This window comes from Neomonachus schauinslandi, chromosome 7 (assembly GCF_002201575.2).
Source record: "Neomonachus schauinslandi chromosome 7, ASM220157v2, whole genome shotgun sequence".
Lineage (NCBI taxonomy): Eukaryota > Metazoa > Chordata > Mammalia > Carnivora > Phocidae > Neomonachus > Neomonachus schauinslandi.
The window spans coordinates 37,251,558-37,269,164 of record NC_058409.1 but is presented as its reverse complement, the minus strand read 5'-3'; the positions used below and the strand labels follow the sequence as shown (position 1 = coordinate 37,269,164).

The 17,607-nt window shown below is 45.3% G+C and overlaps 1 protein-coding gene across 1 annotated transcript in view; it reads left to right on the top strand.

Annotated features, from left to right (window-relative positions):
* The window catches only part of DPYSL3 (dihydropyrimidinase like 3), a 110,006-nt gene that overhangs the window by 67,219 nt on the left and 25,180 nt on the right, over positions 1 to 17,607 (top strand). Inside the window, exon 2 of the mRNA XM_021701782.1 lies at positions 13,198 to 13,286. Coding sequence (XP_021557457.1) covers positions 13,198 to 13,286 — 89 coding nt within the window. The remainder of the gene's footprint in view (positions 1 to 13,197; positions 13,287 to 17,607) is intronic.

Genomic DNA, 17,607 nt, shown 5'->3' with positions numbered 1-17,607 from the left:
ACACACACACACACACACACACACACACACACACACACACACACACATACATGTACACACTAAAAAGAAATGAAATGTCAAGCTACTTTTCAGGGATAGAGGAGAGAGCAGGTAGGCATCCAGGTGAGAAGCACTGGCCTGAGATTTGTGTCCTAGCCTGTAAAGAAATCTGCATTTATTGAGCACCTACTATGCACCAGAGTTTGGGCTTACTCCTCACTTTAGTCCTTTGGGGCGGATATCATTTATTTTCCTCATTTCACAGTGAGGACTGGACTCCCGAGCCCTTCCCCTTTCCTCTGCTCCATCTGGCACGGATTCACCACTTGGGTTCCTTAGCTATAGAGTGAGTGATGAGACCCCTCTCTGTGCTCCTTTACAGACCCAATCTCTGACGTCTGGTCTCTGAGGCAGAACAAACTGGGGGACATCTCTGGTCTTGGAAATAGTCCCTTCCTCCCACGACCTCTCTCCAAGGACCCTTTCCACTGCAACGTGGTGTGAGCTGAAACATCCCAGCTGTACGCCCTCTTAACGCCTCCACCACAGGACCGGTTTGGGGAAGTTGCATAAGCCAGTGGTTATATGCTTATAACCACAATCCCCGGGCAGCCCCACCAATTTTAAAAGTATAAGGTCAGACTTGGAGAAGAATCCCTGTGGCCTCTGCAAATAGCTGGGGAGCAGTTGCCTTGTCATTTGAAGGTGCCGCTCACACATTCCATGGCCCAAGCCCGCATTCCTCCCCTGGGAATTGGAATTGGCCGGCTTTCAGATTCAGTGAAAGGGTTTCTTGTTTCTGACAAGCAATAGGGTGGGAATTCTCTAGGCTTCCCTGTCATTCTAAAGGCTCCGTCAAAGCCAGCTGCCAGTCCGAAATGATCAAAGAGGAGTCTACTTCTAAAAGAGGAAGTGAGTACCACTTACTGGACAGCAGCCCAGAGAGGCCAAGTGCCTTGCTCAGGGTCGCAGAGCTAAGAGCAGAATCTGGGGCTCCTGACCCTCATTCCGGGAGTCTTTCTACTCTTCTTTGTCGCCTTTCACTTGGCTTGGCCAGGTTCATTACGGCATTAACTCAAGTCCATCCATTAACACTTGCCCATCCTCCTAAATCACAGGCTCCCCTGTCTAGCTAGCTGCTTCATGGCTGTGTGGTTGACCAGCACCTCAAAATCATTCCTGATACTCTTGCACCTCAACTTTTTTCCTCTCTTTTCTGTTCTCCATTTTTATTCATGAGTCCTTCTTGGCCACCTTGCCTTGAAACTTCAGTTAACTTAGACACATCATTTTCCCTTCCCCTTCAGTTGCTGAGTTGATTCTAGCTTTCCTCCACAACATGGCATGCATTTTCTAATCCATATTCTTGCTGTCGCCTGGACCATAGCTATCACCTTATTCTTTTTCCTCTTTATAATTTTCTTTATTAAGCCCCTTGTAAAAGTTATAAAATGGTGTATGCTTTGTGCAACTAGTGACATAATGTAAATAAACGGTGGAGAAAGAGGAAGGAACAAGTAAGTTTTCCATACCTCTTCCATCTTCATCCTTTCCCCCTACCATATCCAGTGTTAATAATTTGGTGTACATCCTTCCAGACCTTTCTCCTGCTCGCGTGAAAACATAATAAACACATTTACATATAGAATTATTTATTTATTTATTTTTGCTTTTACAACAATAAAATCATATGTTGCACATTGATCTGTGGGTTATTTAAAGTCAAGATGTAGATTTAACTTGTTGAAAAAATAGGCGTATGACAACCCATTGAATGGCTGTATTGCAGTGTTATTACATCATGTCCCACAGCTGGCTATTCAGGGACTGGGCGGGATATTTTCGGCTTGCCTCTCCAGTTACCCCCTCCACTTTTTCTGCTCTGCTCCATGCCTTGGGGCTGTCTGGCCTGCATCTGTAGGCCCTTTGCCCTTGGGCTCCTACTTGGATTCAGTTCCTTCAGCACAACTAGGAGATTGGAAGGACGGTGCACTGCTGAGGTCAGGGTATCTCGCCCTCCTGACTCCTTCCTGCTGGGTCACTGACGAGTGGCTACATGCCTCTCCTGAAGGTCCCAGCTCCTGTCAGGCAGAGCTGTGCATACAGCTGCTCTCAGCTGGGCAAGTACTCCCTCCCCTTGTCAGCTTCAGGCCTGGGGATGGGGTGGCTTCCCGCTCTTGGTAGGCCCTAGATGCTGCACATCCATTTAATTTCCCAAACCCTGCCCACACTTTGTTAAAGAATCCCTTTGTTAAACTCTCTTTAATAATCCAGTTAGAATAGTCTCATTTTCCTGGTGGTCTGAATGGTATAAGCTGTTTCTTTTCTTTCTTTTTTCTTCTCTCCTGCCACTTGCTATTGCTAACTGGTTTCTTCCTTTATCTCCAGCATGATTATTCTGTCAGCTTAATTTTCTCTTCTACTTGGAGATTGCATTTCATTCATTTTCTCAGAATCCTTCTAGAGCTCCCCAGCATTCACAGAATGAAGGTCAAACTCTTTAGCCAGCCATCTCTTGCGTCCCCCATTCCAGGACCCTAGGCATCAGGGACTCTGCCCAACACCACAGTTGCCTACTGAAATGCATTTCTTGCGTTCATACAGTTGGTTCTCCTACTGACTGGTTATGTGATGTTGGACCATGAGCCAACCTCTGTAAGTTTTCATGTCTTCATCAATTCAGTGAGGAGAATAGCAGCCTTTCACTGATGATTCATTGATCTCTTCGAAGATTGGGATGCTTGGGTGGCTCAGTCGGTTAAGCATCTCCCTTCAGCTCAGGTCATGATCCCGGGGTCCTGGGATCGAGTCCTGCATTGGGCTCTTTGCTCAGTGGGGAGCCTCCTTCTCCCTTTGCCTCCCTGCCACTCTCTCTTTCTCTCTCATAAATAAATGAATAAAATCTTTAAAAAAAGAAGGTTTCAGTAAATGCTAGTTATGAATCATTGTTACTCGGGGCACCTGGGTGGCTCCGTCCATTGCGTGTCTGACTTTTGGTTTTGGCTCAGATTGTGATTTCAGGGTCTTGAGATCGAAACCCCTGTTGGGCTCTGTGCTCAGCAGGGAGTCTGCCTGAGAGTCTCTCCCCCTCTCCCTCTGCTCTGTTACTCCCCCCTGCCCCCGGCTCTCTGTCTCTCCAATAAAATAAATAAATCTTTTCAAAAAATAAACTGTTGTTCCCCCACTCTGATCAGAATTATCTCTTTGGCCATACCCGGGTGTCCAGATTAGCCATCTTCCCAAGACCTACCTCGATAAGGCCTCTGTGAACCCTTCTTTGGTTTCTACTGGACAGAGGATTTTTCTCCCTTTCTCTCTCTCTCTCTTCATTGACAGACTTTGCTTTTTAGAGTACTTTGAGGTTTACAGAAAAATTGAGTAAAAAGCACAGAGCACTCTCATAAACTCCCTCCATCCCCCCCACCCCAAAGTTTCCCGTTATCCGCGTATGGCATTGGTGTGGTACATTTGTTACAACTGATGAGCCAGTATGGATCTGTTACTAACAGAAGTTGATAGTTTTACATGAAGGTTCACTCTTGTGCAGTTCTGTGGTTTTGACAAATGCATAATGTCCCGTACCCACAATTAAAGTATCTTATGGCATGGTTTCACTGCCCCCCAAATCCCCAGGGCACCGTCTGTTCACCTACTCACCACCCCCTCACCCCCCACCTCCCCACATCAGTGGCAAGCACTGATCATTTTATGTCGATAGTTGGATGCTTTCTCTGGACTTCATGTTGCTATGTGTGTTCATAGCTTACTTTTCCTACATGCTCCGAACCTACATCTTCACAGGCAATAGTCACACAAGTGTGTGTTTCAGGAATGAATTATTAAGCCCATTTATCCCTAGAATCAAGGCCTGGGTTGAAATTTCACGCACTCCTTCCTGATGGAGTAGGCATTCGGCTTTTGCACAGGCTGTTGAGCTAAAGGGACATGGGATCATGTTTGAACAAAGCTGGACCCCAGTTTTCCGGTTCACCTGTGTGCAGAGCACTTTCACCCGTAGCTGCGCAGATTTGAGGCGTAAAAGGAACAAACACAACAAACAAAAACAAAAAGGTCATAAACCAAACACAAAACTGTCACCTAAAGTCACACCAAAGATGGCCATGAATTAGTTATTTAAAGCATTGACTGTTCTTTAGTCTGTATTCTGCTTTACATTCTGGTCCTGAGCAACACATTTTATATATCATAGTAATACCTGCCTCACATTTGTCCTGTGATTTGGATTTGCCTCGAATCGTCTTCCTGGGGTAGGGCAGCAGCGATAGCCATATGCCTACCGCTCACAGAGAGTTTCCCAACTGTCCCACCCTGCCTGACAGTTGATTCTCACATTATGATCTGTACTTTATAGATACAGAAGCAGGCCTTTTTTTTTTTTTAATTTTATTATGTTATATTAGTCACCATACAATACATCACTGGTTTTTGATGTGGTGTTCCACGATCCATTGTTTGTGTATAACACCCAGTGCTCCATGCAGTACGTGCCCTCCTTAATACCCATCACCAGGCTAACCAATCCCCCCTCCCCCCCTCCCCTTTAAAACCCTGTTTGTTTCTCAGAGTCCACAGTCTCTCATGGTTTGTCTCCCCCTCCGAGTCCCCCCCCCTTCATTTTTCCCTTCCTTCTCCTAATGTCCTCCATGCTATTCCTTATGTTCCACAAATAAGTGAAACCATATGATAATTGACTTTCTCTGCTTGACTTATTTCGCTTAGCATAATCTCCTCCAGTCCCATCCATGTTGATGTAAAAGTTGGGTATTCATCCTTTCTGATGACTGAGTAATATTCCATTGTATATATGGACCACATCTTCTTTATTCATTCATCTGTTGAAGGGCATCTCGGCTCTTTCCACAGTTTGGCTATTGCAGACATTGCAGAAGCAGGCCTTCTTAGAGAACTAAAGCCAAGAAAGCTGAGGATTAGTCGAACTCCACTCAGCCAAGGAAGCTGAGGCTCAGAGATGGATCAAGTCCCCTGCCCAACACCACGCCGGACTTAGCAGAGATGCAAATGCAGGTCTGGCTTCCACATGCCCTTGGTCTCTCCCTAAACTCTAGCATGGCTGGTTTCCATCCCGGACAGCAACCTCTCCATCTTTCCGTCCCAGAGTCCAGCTAAAGATGTGCTAGTTTCTTCTTTTCTCCAGATCTGGCGCTTCCTGTTTTCTGAGAAGGCATGTATGTTCCCACGCCCCTTGTCCCCACTCTGCCTCTTTCTCTCATCCCCCCCCCCAACCTTCTGACACAGGGATCCTTCATGAGCCCTGGTAATCTCCCTGTGGCTCTGCTTTGGGCCCTGCTCTCACTTCTGACAAGCCTGTGTGGACCCACATTGGCCCATGTCGGCCCACGGTGGTCCCTGATGAAGAGCGGGGTGGGGTTCCTACATGAGATCATTTTAGGTTGTTCTGTAAGAGGACATTAAATAACACTGAATCCCACAGTGAGATCTTGTGTCCCCTTTCTAATTCTTTTTCTAACCAGCTGAATATTTCAAGGAAAAAGGCTCAGCATAGTGCTCATCTCTATTGGACACCTCCCTGACACTTGGTAACTTCGTTTTTTTAACAAAGGTAGCAGATCCAAGCTCCTCCTTTAAAACCCTTTTGAAGGCAGCAGAATGTCGCCAAAATGCAGTGATGTTTTTAAAGTATTCATTCCAGGTTGGCTGTCTATTTTTGTAAGAGATACTTAAAAAATTTATAGGAGTAAGACAGTGTTTACTTGGAAAATACATTTATATAAGTATAATAATATGCAAATGACAGTACAGTTTCTACCAGGTTATGTCAACTGTCATGAAAATTGTGCACACGTGTCTGACCTTCCTGCTTGCGACTGGAATGGCTTTGTGACTCCTCCTGACCACCACCCCCCCCGCCCCGTCCTCTCGTTCCTACCCTGGTTATCCACTTGTGCTGACGCGTGTCTGGAACCCTGCTGAAGATTGAGAGACCGTTATCAGGGGGCTAGGATTAAGATGCCATCCACAGTTCATCCCCCACTCCATTCTGATCCAGGGCAGGCTACATACCTTGTCTGGCCCTCTGATAATCACATCTTTAAAATGGTTAACATGGTTCTGGGGAGGGAAGAATGCACATAGCTGGCTTTGATGTTCTAGTTCGGAAGACTGAATGTCTACCCTGCTCGGGTCAATACTGCTCGTGGCTACTGTTTTCCTCTGTGTTAGCACCTCTTTCCTACTTTTTCTGCCATGTGTTCTGCCCCTGCAGGGCCAAACTAAACATAATAAAGAAAGCGAAAATGGTGCTTCCCATTGTTAGAATTCTGCTTAGTGGGCTCTGTTTTGAAGGCTGTGTCCCAGATTAACCTCCCTCTAGCACACCTCATCTTAAGTATGTCTGGATGATGAGAGAAACATGTTTTTAGGTTTGGAAACCGCTCAGTTTCAGTAGAGACTCAGAGCCAAGAAACTGCCTTGCTCTTCAATATGTCTCTCTTCTCCCAGATCTTTGTCTTTCTGCCTGTCTCAATGGCCTGTTTGCCATTGAGGGTCCTAGAAACAAATCCGTACATGGCACAGGGAGAGTGGGTTTGGGGGCAGGCTTAAGACCTTGCCTCCCACTCTCCATTCCTGCTGTAAGAGAGCAAGTGGATTGTTATCTCCTCTGCCAGAGGAACAAAGACCTGGAGGGGCCGTGGGACTTGCCCTCTCGGGGGTCGGTTCAAAAGGAGAAGTCTTGGCTGAGCTTGGCTGCTGGTGGCAGGAGCTGAGAACAGTTGCTGACGGTAGAGTGGGGCCTGGCGTCTCTGGCAGTCCCTTTATGACAAGGTCTGTTATATTTGGATTAATAAAGTGCTAGTCCAGTTTTTCCTGAGTATTTTTGAGCGGAAAGCTTTACACTGGCCAGCTCTAATAAAGATGGTAGCTCACATGTCTTCAGCATTTATACAGCGCTGAACAGAGTTCAGCCCTTTCCATACAGTATCCCCATAATCCTCACCAGCACCCTCAGAGAAGGGTAGTATTGTCCCCTATGAGGTTACTGAAGCCTGGAGAAGGCAGAGTTACTTGTCCAGGCATAGGTAGCCTTTGATTCCTTAGTACAAGCTCAAGTCTGTGTGTCTCACCCGAAGCTGCATACTTAACAGCAGAGCCAGGATGGGAACTCTACCCCTTGGAGCCTACTCAGTACCTTTTCCTGCATACTATGTTGGGTCAACTGGACTATCTTAGAAAGCCCTTTCTCTCTCTTCTTTAAATGATGCTGCTTTGGGGGAAGAAAACCAGCAAGATTTCACCCGTGTTCTCTATCCATCCTAATGTATTCTTCAGAGTGGGAATGTTTTTAGGGAGCTAAATCTAATTACCCAGATGGGAATTTATTTTAAATAACCACCTGCACCTTCATCTGGACTTTAAAAGGATCTTGAGTCCCCACTGAGGGTCAGAGTCTGTGCTTTGTGATTTGAACGCAGGTAACAAAATATTTGATTTTGGAAGACATTCTTCATTTTACATCCTCCTTTTCTGTTCCTGGGATTATAGTTTTTATTCTGAGCTGCTGGGACGTCGGCAGAGTATAGAACAGATGTGTCTTAAGTACTGTTCTCAGGCTGACTTTATTCCCTGGGAAGAAGTCCACAGAGGGCTCCGGTTTCTCTGGGAGCCATATTCTCATTACCTCAGATAGACAGAAGTGGTGATTTAAGTTCTTTTAAGTTGAAGACTAGATGAGGAAAACTAAAATGGGAACCCACGTCTCCAGTAGGCTTGAGTTCAAGATTTTGTTCTTCCATTCTCTGTTCTACTTTGAATCTAGCCTTTCTCTCTTTTTCTTTCCTTCTTTCTCTCTTTCTTTCAGCTCCACACCCAGTGTGAAGCCCAATGTGGGGCTCGATCTCATGACCCTGAGATCAAGAGTCAGGTGCTTAACCAACTGAGCCACCCAGGTGCCCTGAATCCAGCCATTCTTAACCACATCCCTCCTTACAGAGTTTCTTTTCTCCTCCTCCTTCTCCCCCTTCCTTCCTCTTTCCCTCGCTCTCTCTCTCTCTCTCTCCTCCCTTCTTTTTCTTTCTGTCTCTTCTCTCCCTTTTTCTAATATAAACTCCACATTTTTTATGGTTGATTTTTCTAATCATTACTATACATTAGTGAGGGTAAAAAGATTGGACGTTGTCAGACTTGAAGGGCTGGTGCTACCCTGGATTGTAAGTTAGGTCCCTTTATAAGCAGGCCATAAGGGGCAGGCTTAATACACTGCTTTTATAAGTCGCGTCTTCAAAGTTATTGGATTCCTTAAGTTACCTGCCACAGAGAACTGGTCATCAGTTTGAGCACTGTAACAGTCAGATTTAGTAGCAAACAGTAAAGAGAGCCCTGTCAGAAAGAGCCCTTTGTCGTAAGGCTTAAGGATCAGTGGTTCACTGGCCTCAGGTGGAAATCTGTCCAGTGCCCAGAGGTAGGAGACCTGGATTCGCTTCCAACTGGAACTAATCAGCTCTGTCGCTTGGAGAAAGTCGCTCACCTTTGTGCGGATCTCCGCATTTGGAAAATGGGATCAGTCTCTCTCCAATATACTCAATTTAAGGCTTTTAAAAATATTTTAAAGTGCTGTAAATAATTTGAATGGAATCAATATAACTAATATTTAGGAGTGTTTACTGTGTGTTAGTTATTTGATATGTGCGTGTGCGCACACACACACACACCCATGCACACACGCTTCCCCCCCCCTCATTTATTCCTGGCAGCCACACTGTGAAGTGAGCTAGGTATTATTATCCACTCTGAGCTCATAAAAACTGAAGCTCTGGGGGGGTTAAATCCTAACTCAAGATCACACACCTCATTAGTGGTCCACCTGATTCTCTCAGCCATGGGAGAAGCCAGCTGGACCCAGCTTGGCCTGCTGGAATGCCTGGCGCCTCACTGGCCTCCAAGACCTCACCATACTCAGCCCTTGGCAGCAGAGTAGGACCCAAGGCAGTCAGAGTCCTTGGTTATTTTAGGCTCTGAATAGCTTTATTTGGGGTTCCAGATGATCCCAGTGTGCTCTAGAGATACCATCATTCTTTGTATATATCATTGCGTGAGAAACCTTGCTAGATGTCTGGACTAGACCATTTCACCTCTTTGGTGAATGGATTCTGGACACCGTCAGCGGCTGGGAATGGAAAGTGAAGAGCCCTGCAGGGACCCATTCACCAGTCCTTTCTAACATCATGGAGGATGGCTTTCAGTCATAGATGGCAGATCTCTTTGTCTTGTGGGTTTTCAAGCCTAGCATGTGTTCCTCTATAGGGCTGGTCTGTGAACTCACAGGCAAGCATATTTTGTAACCAGTAACATTTGGTTTTATGTAACCTGGGGGTGGTCAGTAGTTCTGCTGTTCTTCAAGGCCAAACCCCAGGCTTGCCTTTCAGACTTTCCTGTGTCTGATGAGTTTGCCTAGGCTACCCTTTGTAGTGGATCCCACATGCATGGAAGGAGTTAAAATTAATGAAGTAGTTTTACAAACCCCCTTTTTTTTAAATAAAGATTTTATTTATTTATTTGAGAGAGAATGAGATAGAGAGAGAGCATGAGAGGGGGGAAGGTCAGAGGGAGAAGCAGACTCCCTGCTGAGCAGGGAGCCCGATGCGGGACTTGATCCTGGGACTCCAGGATCACGACCTGAGCCGAAGGCAGTCGCTCAACCAACTGAGCCACCCAGGCGCCCCTACAAACCCCTTTAATAAAAGGTAGGGGACAAGCTGGGGACCTCCAGGGACAGCATTTGTTCAAGCTCTATGAATTGAGGTTTGGATATCTCTGGTCTGCATGACGAAAAGAAATAATATGAATACTATAGCTGTCCATAGAGCAAGAGTCTTGTTACTCCTATCTCTGAAACTTACACCAGGCCTGTAATTCATCTCTGTGCTCTATCTATTTAGATTCCTGACTTTGAGCCAGAGAAGGTGTATTTAATTAGCATTTGAAGAGTTTCCAATGATGCCATCTCAATGATGTCAATTCCACTTGGCTCACCTCTTAGTACGTACCATGGGCCTGAGATAGTTTTTGCCCCTCTGCTGATATTTGATGCTTGTTGAAGGAGGTAATGATCACAGCAGTTGTTCCCTAGGCTAGATGTTCCCTAGGCAGGAGGGTGGTCGTATTTCATACCTGGGCTCACTACAGGCAGTAGCTGGCCCCTTTCCACGAAGCTGTTTTACTTCAGTTCTTTGCTAGGAAGATAAAGAACATCAGAAGAGCACTGAGCTATTAGAGGGAAACTGTATAGTTACCAGGACTATTATTATGAAGCTTCTGCTGCCTCCCTAGACACAGAACTGTGCCTGGGACACACAGAACCCTGGTCTCTGGTTCTGGTCTCTGGTTCTGGTCTCTTCCTTGGTGCTGGGCTGGCTGATGGCTGCATGAGAGCCATTTGTGGAGTTTATGAAGTACAATTTGGTGGCCTAGAGCTGGGCCTGGGAATCCATAGTCTCCTAATGTGCACCCTAGTTTGGGAAGCACAGCCCTGGGATTGCCTCATATAATTTTGCAATTACTGTTAAGACAGTAGTCCAGTTTTCTGGCCACATCACATAGTTTTGTGACTCAGATGGCCCTTCCATCACAATGACATGATACAGCGTCCTGTGTCCCACCCTTCACCCATCTGTTTTACCAATATTTAACAGCTGTCTAGGATGGGCTCCAGGAATGAAGGTAAAAAAGATCAAAAGATACATGGTCCCAAGACCAAAGGAATCTTTGCTCTAGTCAGGAGACAGTGGAACAGGAAACCAGCTATTCTAGAACAATAGAGTTGTTTGAACTAAATTGCAAGGAGAGCAGGTGGAATTTGCTGGCAAGTCAGGTAACGCATCCTACAGGAGAAACCCTTCGACTGGAGGCTTGACAAAGGAGAGGGTGGTTATCAGAAGCCACATGAACATGGGAGAGGGCAGAGGGAACTTTGTTGCAAAGGCTTAGTGGCCACAGAGCCTGCTACATGACAATAACCACATGTTTCTTACTTTGCCATGGTATGAAACACGAGGCCATACATGATGGAAATGAGGACGGGCCTACAGACTAATGCCAGATCGGGAGGGGCTTGTGGATCACGTGTGGTGGGACTTCGCGGTTGATGTCATTCACGCCTCTTCCTTGCAGCATATATGGGGGTTTTCCTGGGTGCCTTATTGATCTGTATCTCGTTCAGAGCCTCTCCCCTGACAGTATGGCGTGATGAAATCTCCTAGTCTCATGTAATCCCTGGGAAGTGGGAGGAACTAAGTGGCACTTTGTTGTATCCCATATGGATGCCTAGCCTCAATTCTCAGTTTCTGGCCTTGTTCACACCCTTTTATTTCCGAAGCCACAAGTCAGCCTGTTTGTGGGCTTCCTCCCGCATTAAACTGATGTCCTTTTTGAAAGCCAGTTGCCTGCCTTGCCACCTTCATCTCTGCAAGAGATCTATGTGATCTTCCCCGCAAAGGCCTCTTTCTGCCTCTGTTTGAACAAGCCCACTCCCCTATAGTTTGTGACACTTGATACAGTGTTACGTTGTTTTATTTGTTTTGGGTTGACTTTCTTTTTTCTTGATTGCCAAGTATCCCCTTTTGGTTTCGTGAAAGCAGTGGCATGGTATGACTCATTCACAACTGGATCCTCTCTATGTATTTAGTCATACATATTAAATAATTACTTGCTGGATGAGTGGATAGATGAACAATGGATGGATGGATGGACGGATGGATGGATGGATGGGTGAGCAGATGGAGTTGAAGTCTGTAATTTGAATTCTTTTTTTTTTTTTTTTTTAAGATTTTATTTATTTGAGAGAGAGGATGAGAGGAGAGAGCACATGAGAGGGGGGAGGGTCAGAGGGAGAAGCAGGCTCCCTGCCGAGCAGGGAGCCCGATGTGGGACTCGATCCCGGGACTCCAGGATCATGACCTGAGCCGAAGGCAGTCGTCGCTTAACCAACTGAGCCACCCAGGCGCCCTGTAATTTGAATTCTTAACAAAATGCAACGTACCATTCTCTTCTCAAGCTGTTCCACTCAGCCAGGCTCCTTTCTGGATTTCCCTTCTCCCTCAGGAACCAGCAAGGCGGCATCTACCCTTCATGCTACAGTCCAAACTCCATTCATTCTTTTAATGAAATCTGTGATATTGGAAGCTGACTCTGATTGGTTCCTCTCTTGAAATATATGAACTATATGTTTATATTTTCTTTTTTAAAGATTTTATTTATTTGAGAGAGAGAGCATGAGAGAGTGAGCATGAGTGGGGGGGGAATGGCAGAGGGAGAGGGAGAAGCAGACCCCCCACTAGTGGGAAACCCGACCCTGGGATTGATCCCAGGACCCCAGGATCATGACCTGAGCTGAAGGGAGATGCTTAACTGACTGAGCCTCCCAGGCGCCCCTATATTTTCTTAATAACCTTGGAGTGTATGTGCATTGTTTCCAGTTGGATCACTTATCCAAAGTTCATCTAAGCTACAATTTTTTTAAAAGACTTTAATTATAAGAAGGGCAATTTTTTTTTCATAATAAAGGCAACAAACACATTTCAGAAAATGTGAGTTTAATGAAGCAAATATGAATCCTGCATAATTTCTCCACCCTGGGTTAAATACTATAGAATACTATAGCTATTTTGTCTTTTTTCCATTCACTGCTTTTCCCACACATTCTACAACCTTGTGTGCACATGTTCATACATGTGTAAATATCCTGAATTTTAAACATAACACGATCCTCACATCATTATAAAGACTTTCAGAGGCTGTTTCATTGTATGATCCCAAGTTCCATTTTTGAGAATCACTGTTGAGCCCCAACGGGGTGCTAGGCACTGAGGTATATATTATATACCCCTTTAAATATTTACTGCTTACTGAGCCAGGAAAGATAATACAAAGAGTGTCTTCCCTCAAGTAGTGATGTTTCTGAGTGGCTATGGTAGGTTGTAGAAGCAAGATGTGAAACTGTAGAATAATCTGAATTCAGGGCAAACGTGAAAGACTGGATCCCCAATATACCCAGTTCAAACACTAGTGCATTGAGCACACAGATGTATTAAGTAAATGTGTTCCTCCTAGACCTCTAGGACAGTGAGCTGGGAAAACCTTGGCAGACCACTCTTCTCTGAATTCCTAGCTGTGAGAATGACTTATGTTTGCATTCTTTTCTAGAGTGACCGTCTTCTTATCAAGGGCGGTAGAATTGTCAACGATGATCAGTCCTTTTATGCTGATATTTACATGGAAGATGGCTTAATAAAGTAAGTATGTAGAACTTTATTTTTTTTTTTTAAAGATTTTATTTATTGATTTGACAGAGACACAGCGAGAGAGGGAACATAAGCAGGGGGAGTGGGAGAGGGAGAAGCAGGCTTCCCGCCGAGTGGGGAGCCCGATGCAGGGCTCCATCCCAGAACCCTGGGATCATGACCTGAGCCGAAGGCAGACGCTTAACGACTGAGCCACCCAGGCACCCCTAGAACCTTATTTTTATCTTTTTCTACTTCCTTTCTTCATTAGAGGCTCAGAAAGAAGCTTGCTTCTTTTTTGCTTCCTAGACCTTTGATTCTTTGTGTTTCATTTCTTCTTCTCCTTAAAAGTGAGTCTTTATTTTTTTTAAAGATTTATTTGAGAGAGAGAAAGAGAGAGCGCACAGGGGGAGGGGCTGAGGAAGAGGGAGAGATCCTCAAACAGACTCCCTGCTGAGCATGAAGCCCGATGTGAGGCTTCATCTCAGGACCCTGAGATCATGACCTGAGCTGAAACCAAGAGTTGGACGCTCGACTGACTGAGCCACCCAGGTGCCCCAAAGTGAATCTTTATTTTAACCCTTCATTCTGGATGCACATAATCCCTTAAAATGGGAGCTAGCCTTAATTTATATGAGTCTTGTGAATGAAGTGAGAAATCTGAATTCAATCAACCAAATGATGCTGCGGGCCCCTTTGTGCAAACTATATTGATGGGCACTCTATGCATCTTAGAGAAGTGGAAGATGTGACTGTTGTCCTTGAGTTTATTGAAAAAATGTGCACAAAATGACAGCACCCTAAAAATATAAGGCCTTGTGCAGTTGGTGTCAAAGGAGTTCAAGTGAAGATAAATGCACAGAAAGGAGAAATCCCTTCAGAAGGTAGTGTGGGGCTGGAGAGGGCATTTGAATTGAGCCTTGGCTTAGGTAGAACCTAGGTGGGCCGAGCGCAGATGGGACATGCATCTCAGACAAGATTTTCAAATAGATACTTCAGGGATGTACACTTACCTTACAAAATGATTTGTTATTGGGTGCCCGTAAGCGGTGCAGCCACATTCCCTTTTTGTGCAGGTTCCCTACATAGTAACCCGTGAAAGAGGATTTGGTCTACACATATAGCCTTTCATCACAGAGAGCCAGATATGCCCCCACGTTGAAAAGATATTGTGTAAGATCGGTGTATCCAATCCATCTTATTAGCCATCCCTGACCTTGTTCAGTTTGTGTTTACATTATCTAAACTCATTGGCTCATGTGAGATTCTGGCCATAGTGGATCTCTTCGTTATCTTTGAAGACTTGGCTTAGATAGAACTTTCTGTAGGTGGCTATTCCTTGTCAGCCCCCAAATCTAGGCTGGTTTCCCTTCTATGAGCCTTCAAAACCCCTTGTGCTTTTCTCAGTCACAGCGGTTCTGACACTGTTGGGCACTCTGAAGGCAAGCACCGTGTCCTGTTCATCTCCATATCTGAGCACTTAACCCAGTACTTAGCACGGAGAGACTTTTACAAGAGCTACCTTTTAGTGACATTGTAGCATGTGCCGGGCACTGTTAAATGTTTTACATGCCTCATTTCCTTTAATCTGCTGGCAATTCCAGGAAGCAAGTACTATTACTACCTTTTTCTCAGATGAGGAGAGAGAGGAACACAGGGAGGAAGTAACTTGCTACCGATCAACATATTAATCAAGTACCTTGAATGAATGAATGAATAAATAAACATGCATGAATGAAGATACTCTTGTTTAGTTGCCTTACCTACATAAACACTTTTTCTTTTCTTTTTTTTTTTTTTAAGGTTTTATTTATTTATTTGACAGAAAGAGAGAGCGAGAGAGGGAACCCAAGCAGGGGGAGTGGGAGAGGGAGAAGCAGGCTTCCCGCGGAGCAGGGAGCCCGATGCGGGGCTCGATCCCAGGACCCTGGGACCATGACCTGAGCCCAAGGCAGACGCTTGACGACTGCGCCACCCAGGCGTCCCCATAAACACTTTTTCATATTAGAAATAGGAAAAATGGAAACAGTAGGCAAGCTAACCAGTGTGAAACAAGAATTTCTTCAAAAGATAAGCCCCAAATGATCTTATATTTTTCTCTTGCTAAGAAATTATTGTATATCGTTAGCTCTCTTTGGAGATAGCAAGTTCCCTCATTTAGAGATTTTCAGAGATGGAAAAAAAAAAAGTAGTACCTAGTAGTCCTTCCTCGTTTCAGAGCTCATGACGGGCATCACTAATTGATCACGGCACTTTTACAGTTGAGCCTTAAATACAGGCTCCGAATCCATCTTCACACCGTGAGTCAGGCATCTACTTCCAGAGATGCCGTCTCTGTTAGAATAGAGGAGAAGGCTGCTTGCCAGGGATGTCATAGAAGGGATGTGACCATCAGATGTGTGTGGTGGTGGTAGAGGGAAGAGTGGATAACAGGATCTTCATCCAGTTCTGACATTTTCTGTACCTTTAGAAACATTCTGCAATCACAGAGCATAAAAACAGAAATAATTCCCTCCAGTTGTTACATGGCTATTTGTCTATCCGTGAAGGTTTATGGAGTGTCTGCTGTTTGGAAGGTGGTTGTCTAAGGCACGGGACCCATGCTTTGTCACATGCTATGGTGACTGTCATTGGGACCCACATCTTCCCCCAGGACCTTACAGTCTTTTAAGGGGACTGAGACCTCTGTATTTATGCAAAGGGCATAACATTACCGGATATTATCTGTAACAAGGGTTAAAGTAAGAGTAGATGAGATTCAGGGGGAAGGAGTGTGCTATGTGGGATTAGCATGGTTATTAATTATCATAGCGGATGCTTACTGAATTTTCCTGTGCCTAGCAGGGTTCTGTGGGCTTAACACATACGAACACTTAATCTACATGGCAGATCTATGGAGGAAGCATTTTTATTACATTTTACAGAGGAAGGAATTAAGACACAGTGAGGTTAAGCAACTTGGCTAAGGTCGTAAAGCTAGTAACTAGCAGAGCCAGGATTGTGAACCCACACAGTCTGCATCCAGGGCAGATCTCTACTCTTAATTATTAGACCTGGCTGTCAGTTGGGATTTGACCAAGGAGGGGAGATGGAAGCCAAGCCTTCAAGGATTCACGTGACCTTAAGTGGCTCCGTGGAGAAAAAGTGGGAAGGCGTTTCTGTTTCAGACGTGGTATTCCACTTGTTCTCAAAACTGGCGGACACACACAAGCAGACACACACACGGGCTGGGTAACTAACTCTTCATGGCCTGGGTTCTCAGTTTGCCTCAGAGGAGGATCAGGGAGGGAGAAAAATGGGAACATAGTGGCCTGTATCTGGACTCTAATGGAAGTATAATCAGAGGCTGCATTTTTTCCACAGCGTGTTTTGAATTGTGGTGGCTCTGGAATGGCCCAGTGGGGCTGTGGTGAAGTTGAACTCTTTGAGATGTCAGGAATACTTTATTTTAGTGGCACAACTTAGATTTTGGAAGGCCGGTGGTGGACTTCTTACTGTCCCGACAGGGAGTCTGTCTGGGCTGGCTGTGAACAAGAGGGGAACGTGTTCATGCCACTGGTAGTGGGGTACCGCTCTCCCCAACGTAGGATGTGTATAATAGTAATGTCAAGGCTTGTGAATCTTAAGTCCCCCCAGAATTAACTGGCCATTTAAACCAAGGGTGTGAAGTCACCTATAAACCAAGGAACATCAGGCAGTCTGTGAGGTAACATTTGGCCAGGAGTAGTTGTCTCTGTCACTTGACTGGTGTAGGTAGTGTGTCTCTGGAGTACTCATCAGCTTCCTCCCCACCCGAATCCCCTTTCTTCCTCCCGGGGATGCGCTGAAGCTTCCTGGGCGAAGGTGTGTCTGGTAGAGGTTGTCTGCACCACCTTCCTTGGCTTGATGCTTCTGCTGAGACGTCCACAGCTGGGCGTCTGTGTCTTCGGCTTCCTCCTTTGAATCTGCCTTTGGCTGTGATTGACAGATAAGTTATCAGGGAAGGGTGGAATTGGGAGTGAAGACTGACGTACAAAATTACCCCTGCAGATTCCTCTTGTTAGGGAGACAGATGGGCTCACTGAAGAGGATAGCTAAGTTCACATACGTATTCTCTAGATGATTCATTACTTCCTTCAGTCTCTCCTAATGGTTCATTATTTTACATTCTCTTAATTCTTTTCCAGATGTTACACTCACCCTTTACTCAGATAAAGAACAAAATGAAAGGGATACCAAAAACACCTATTTTAAAAAAAATATTTCTTACACACCCTATATTGTAGACACTGTCCAGCCCCTGGGGTTGCAGCACTGAGCCAGGACCCACGGTTCCACCAAGCAGCAGATTAGC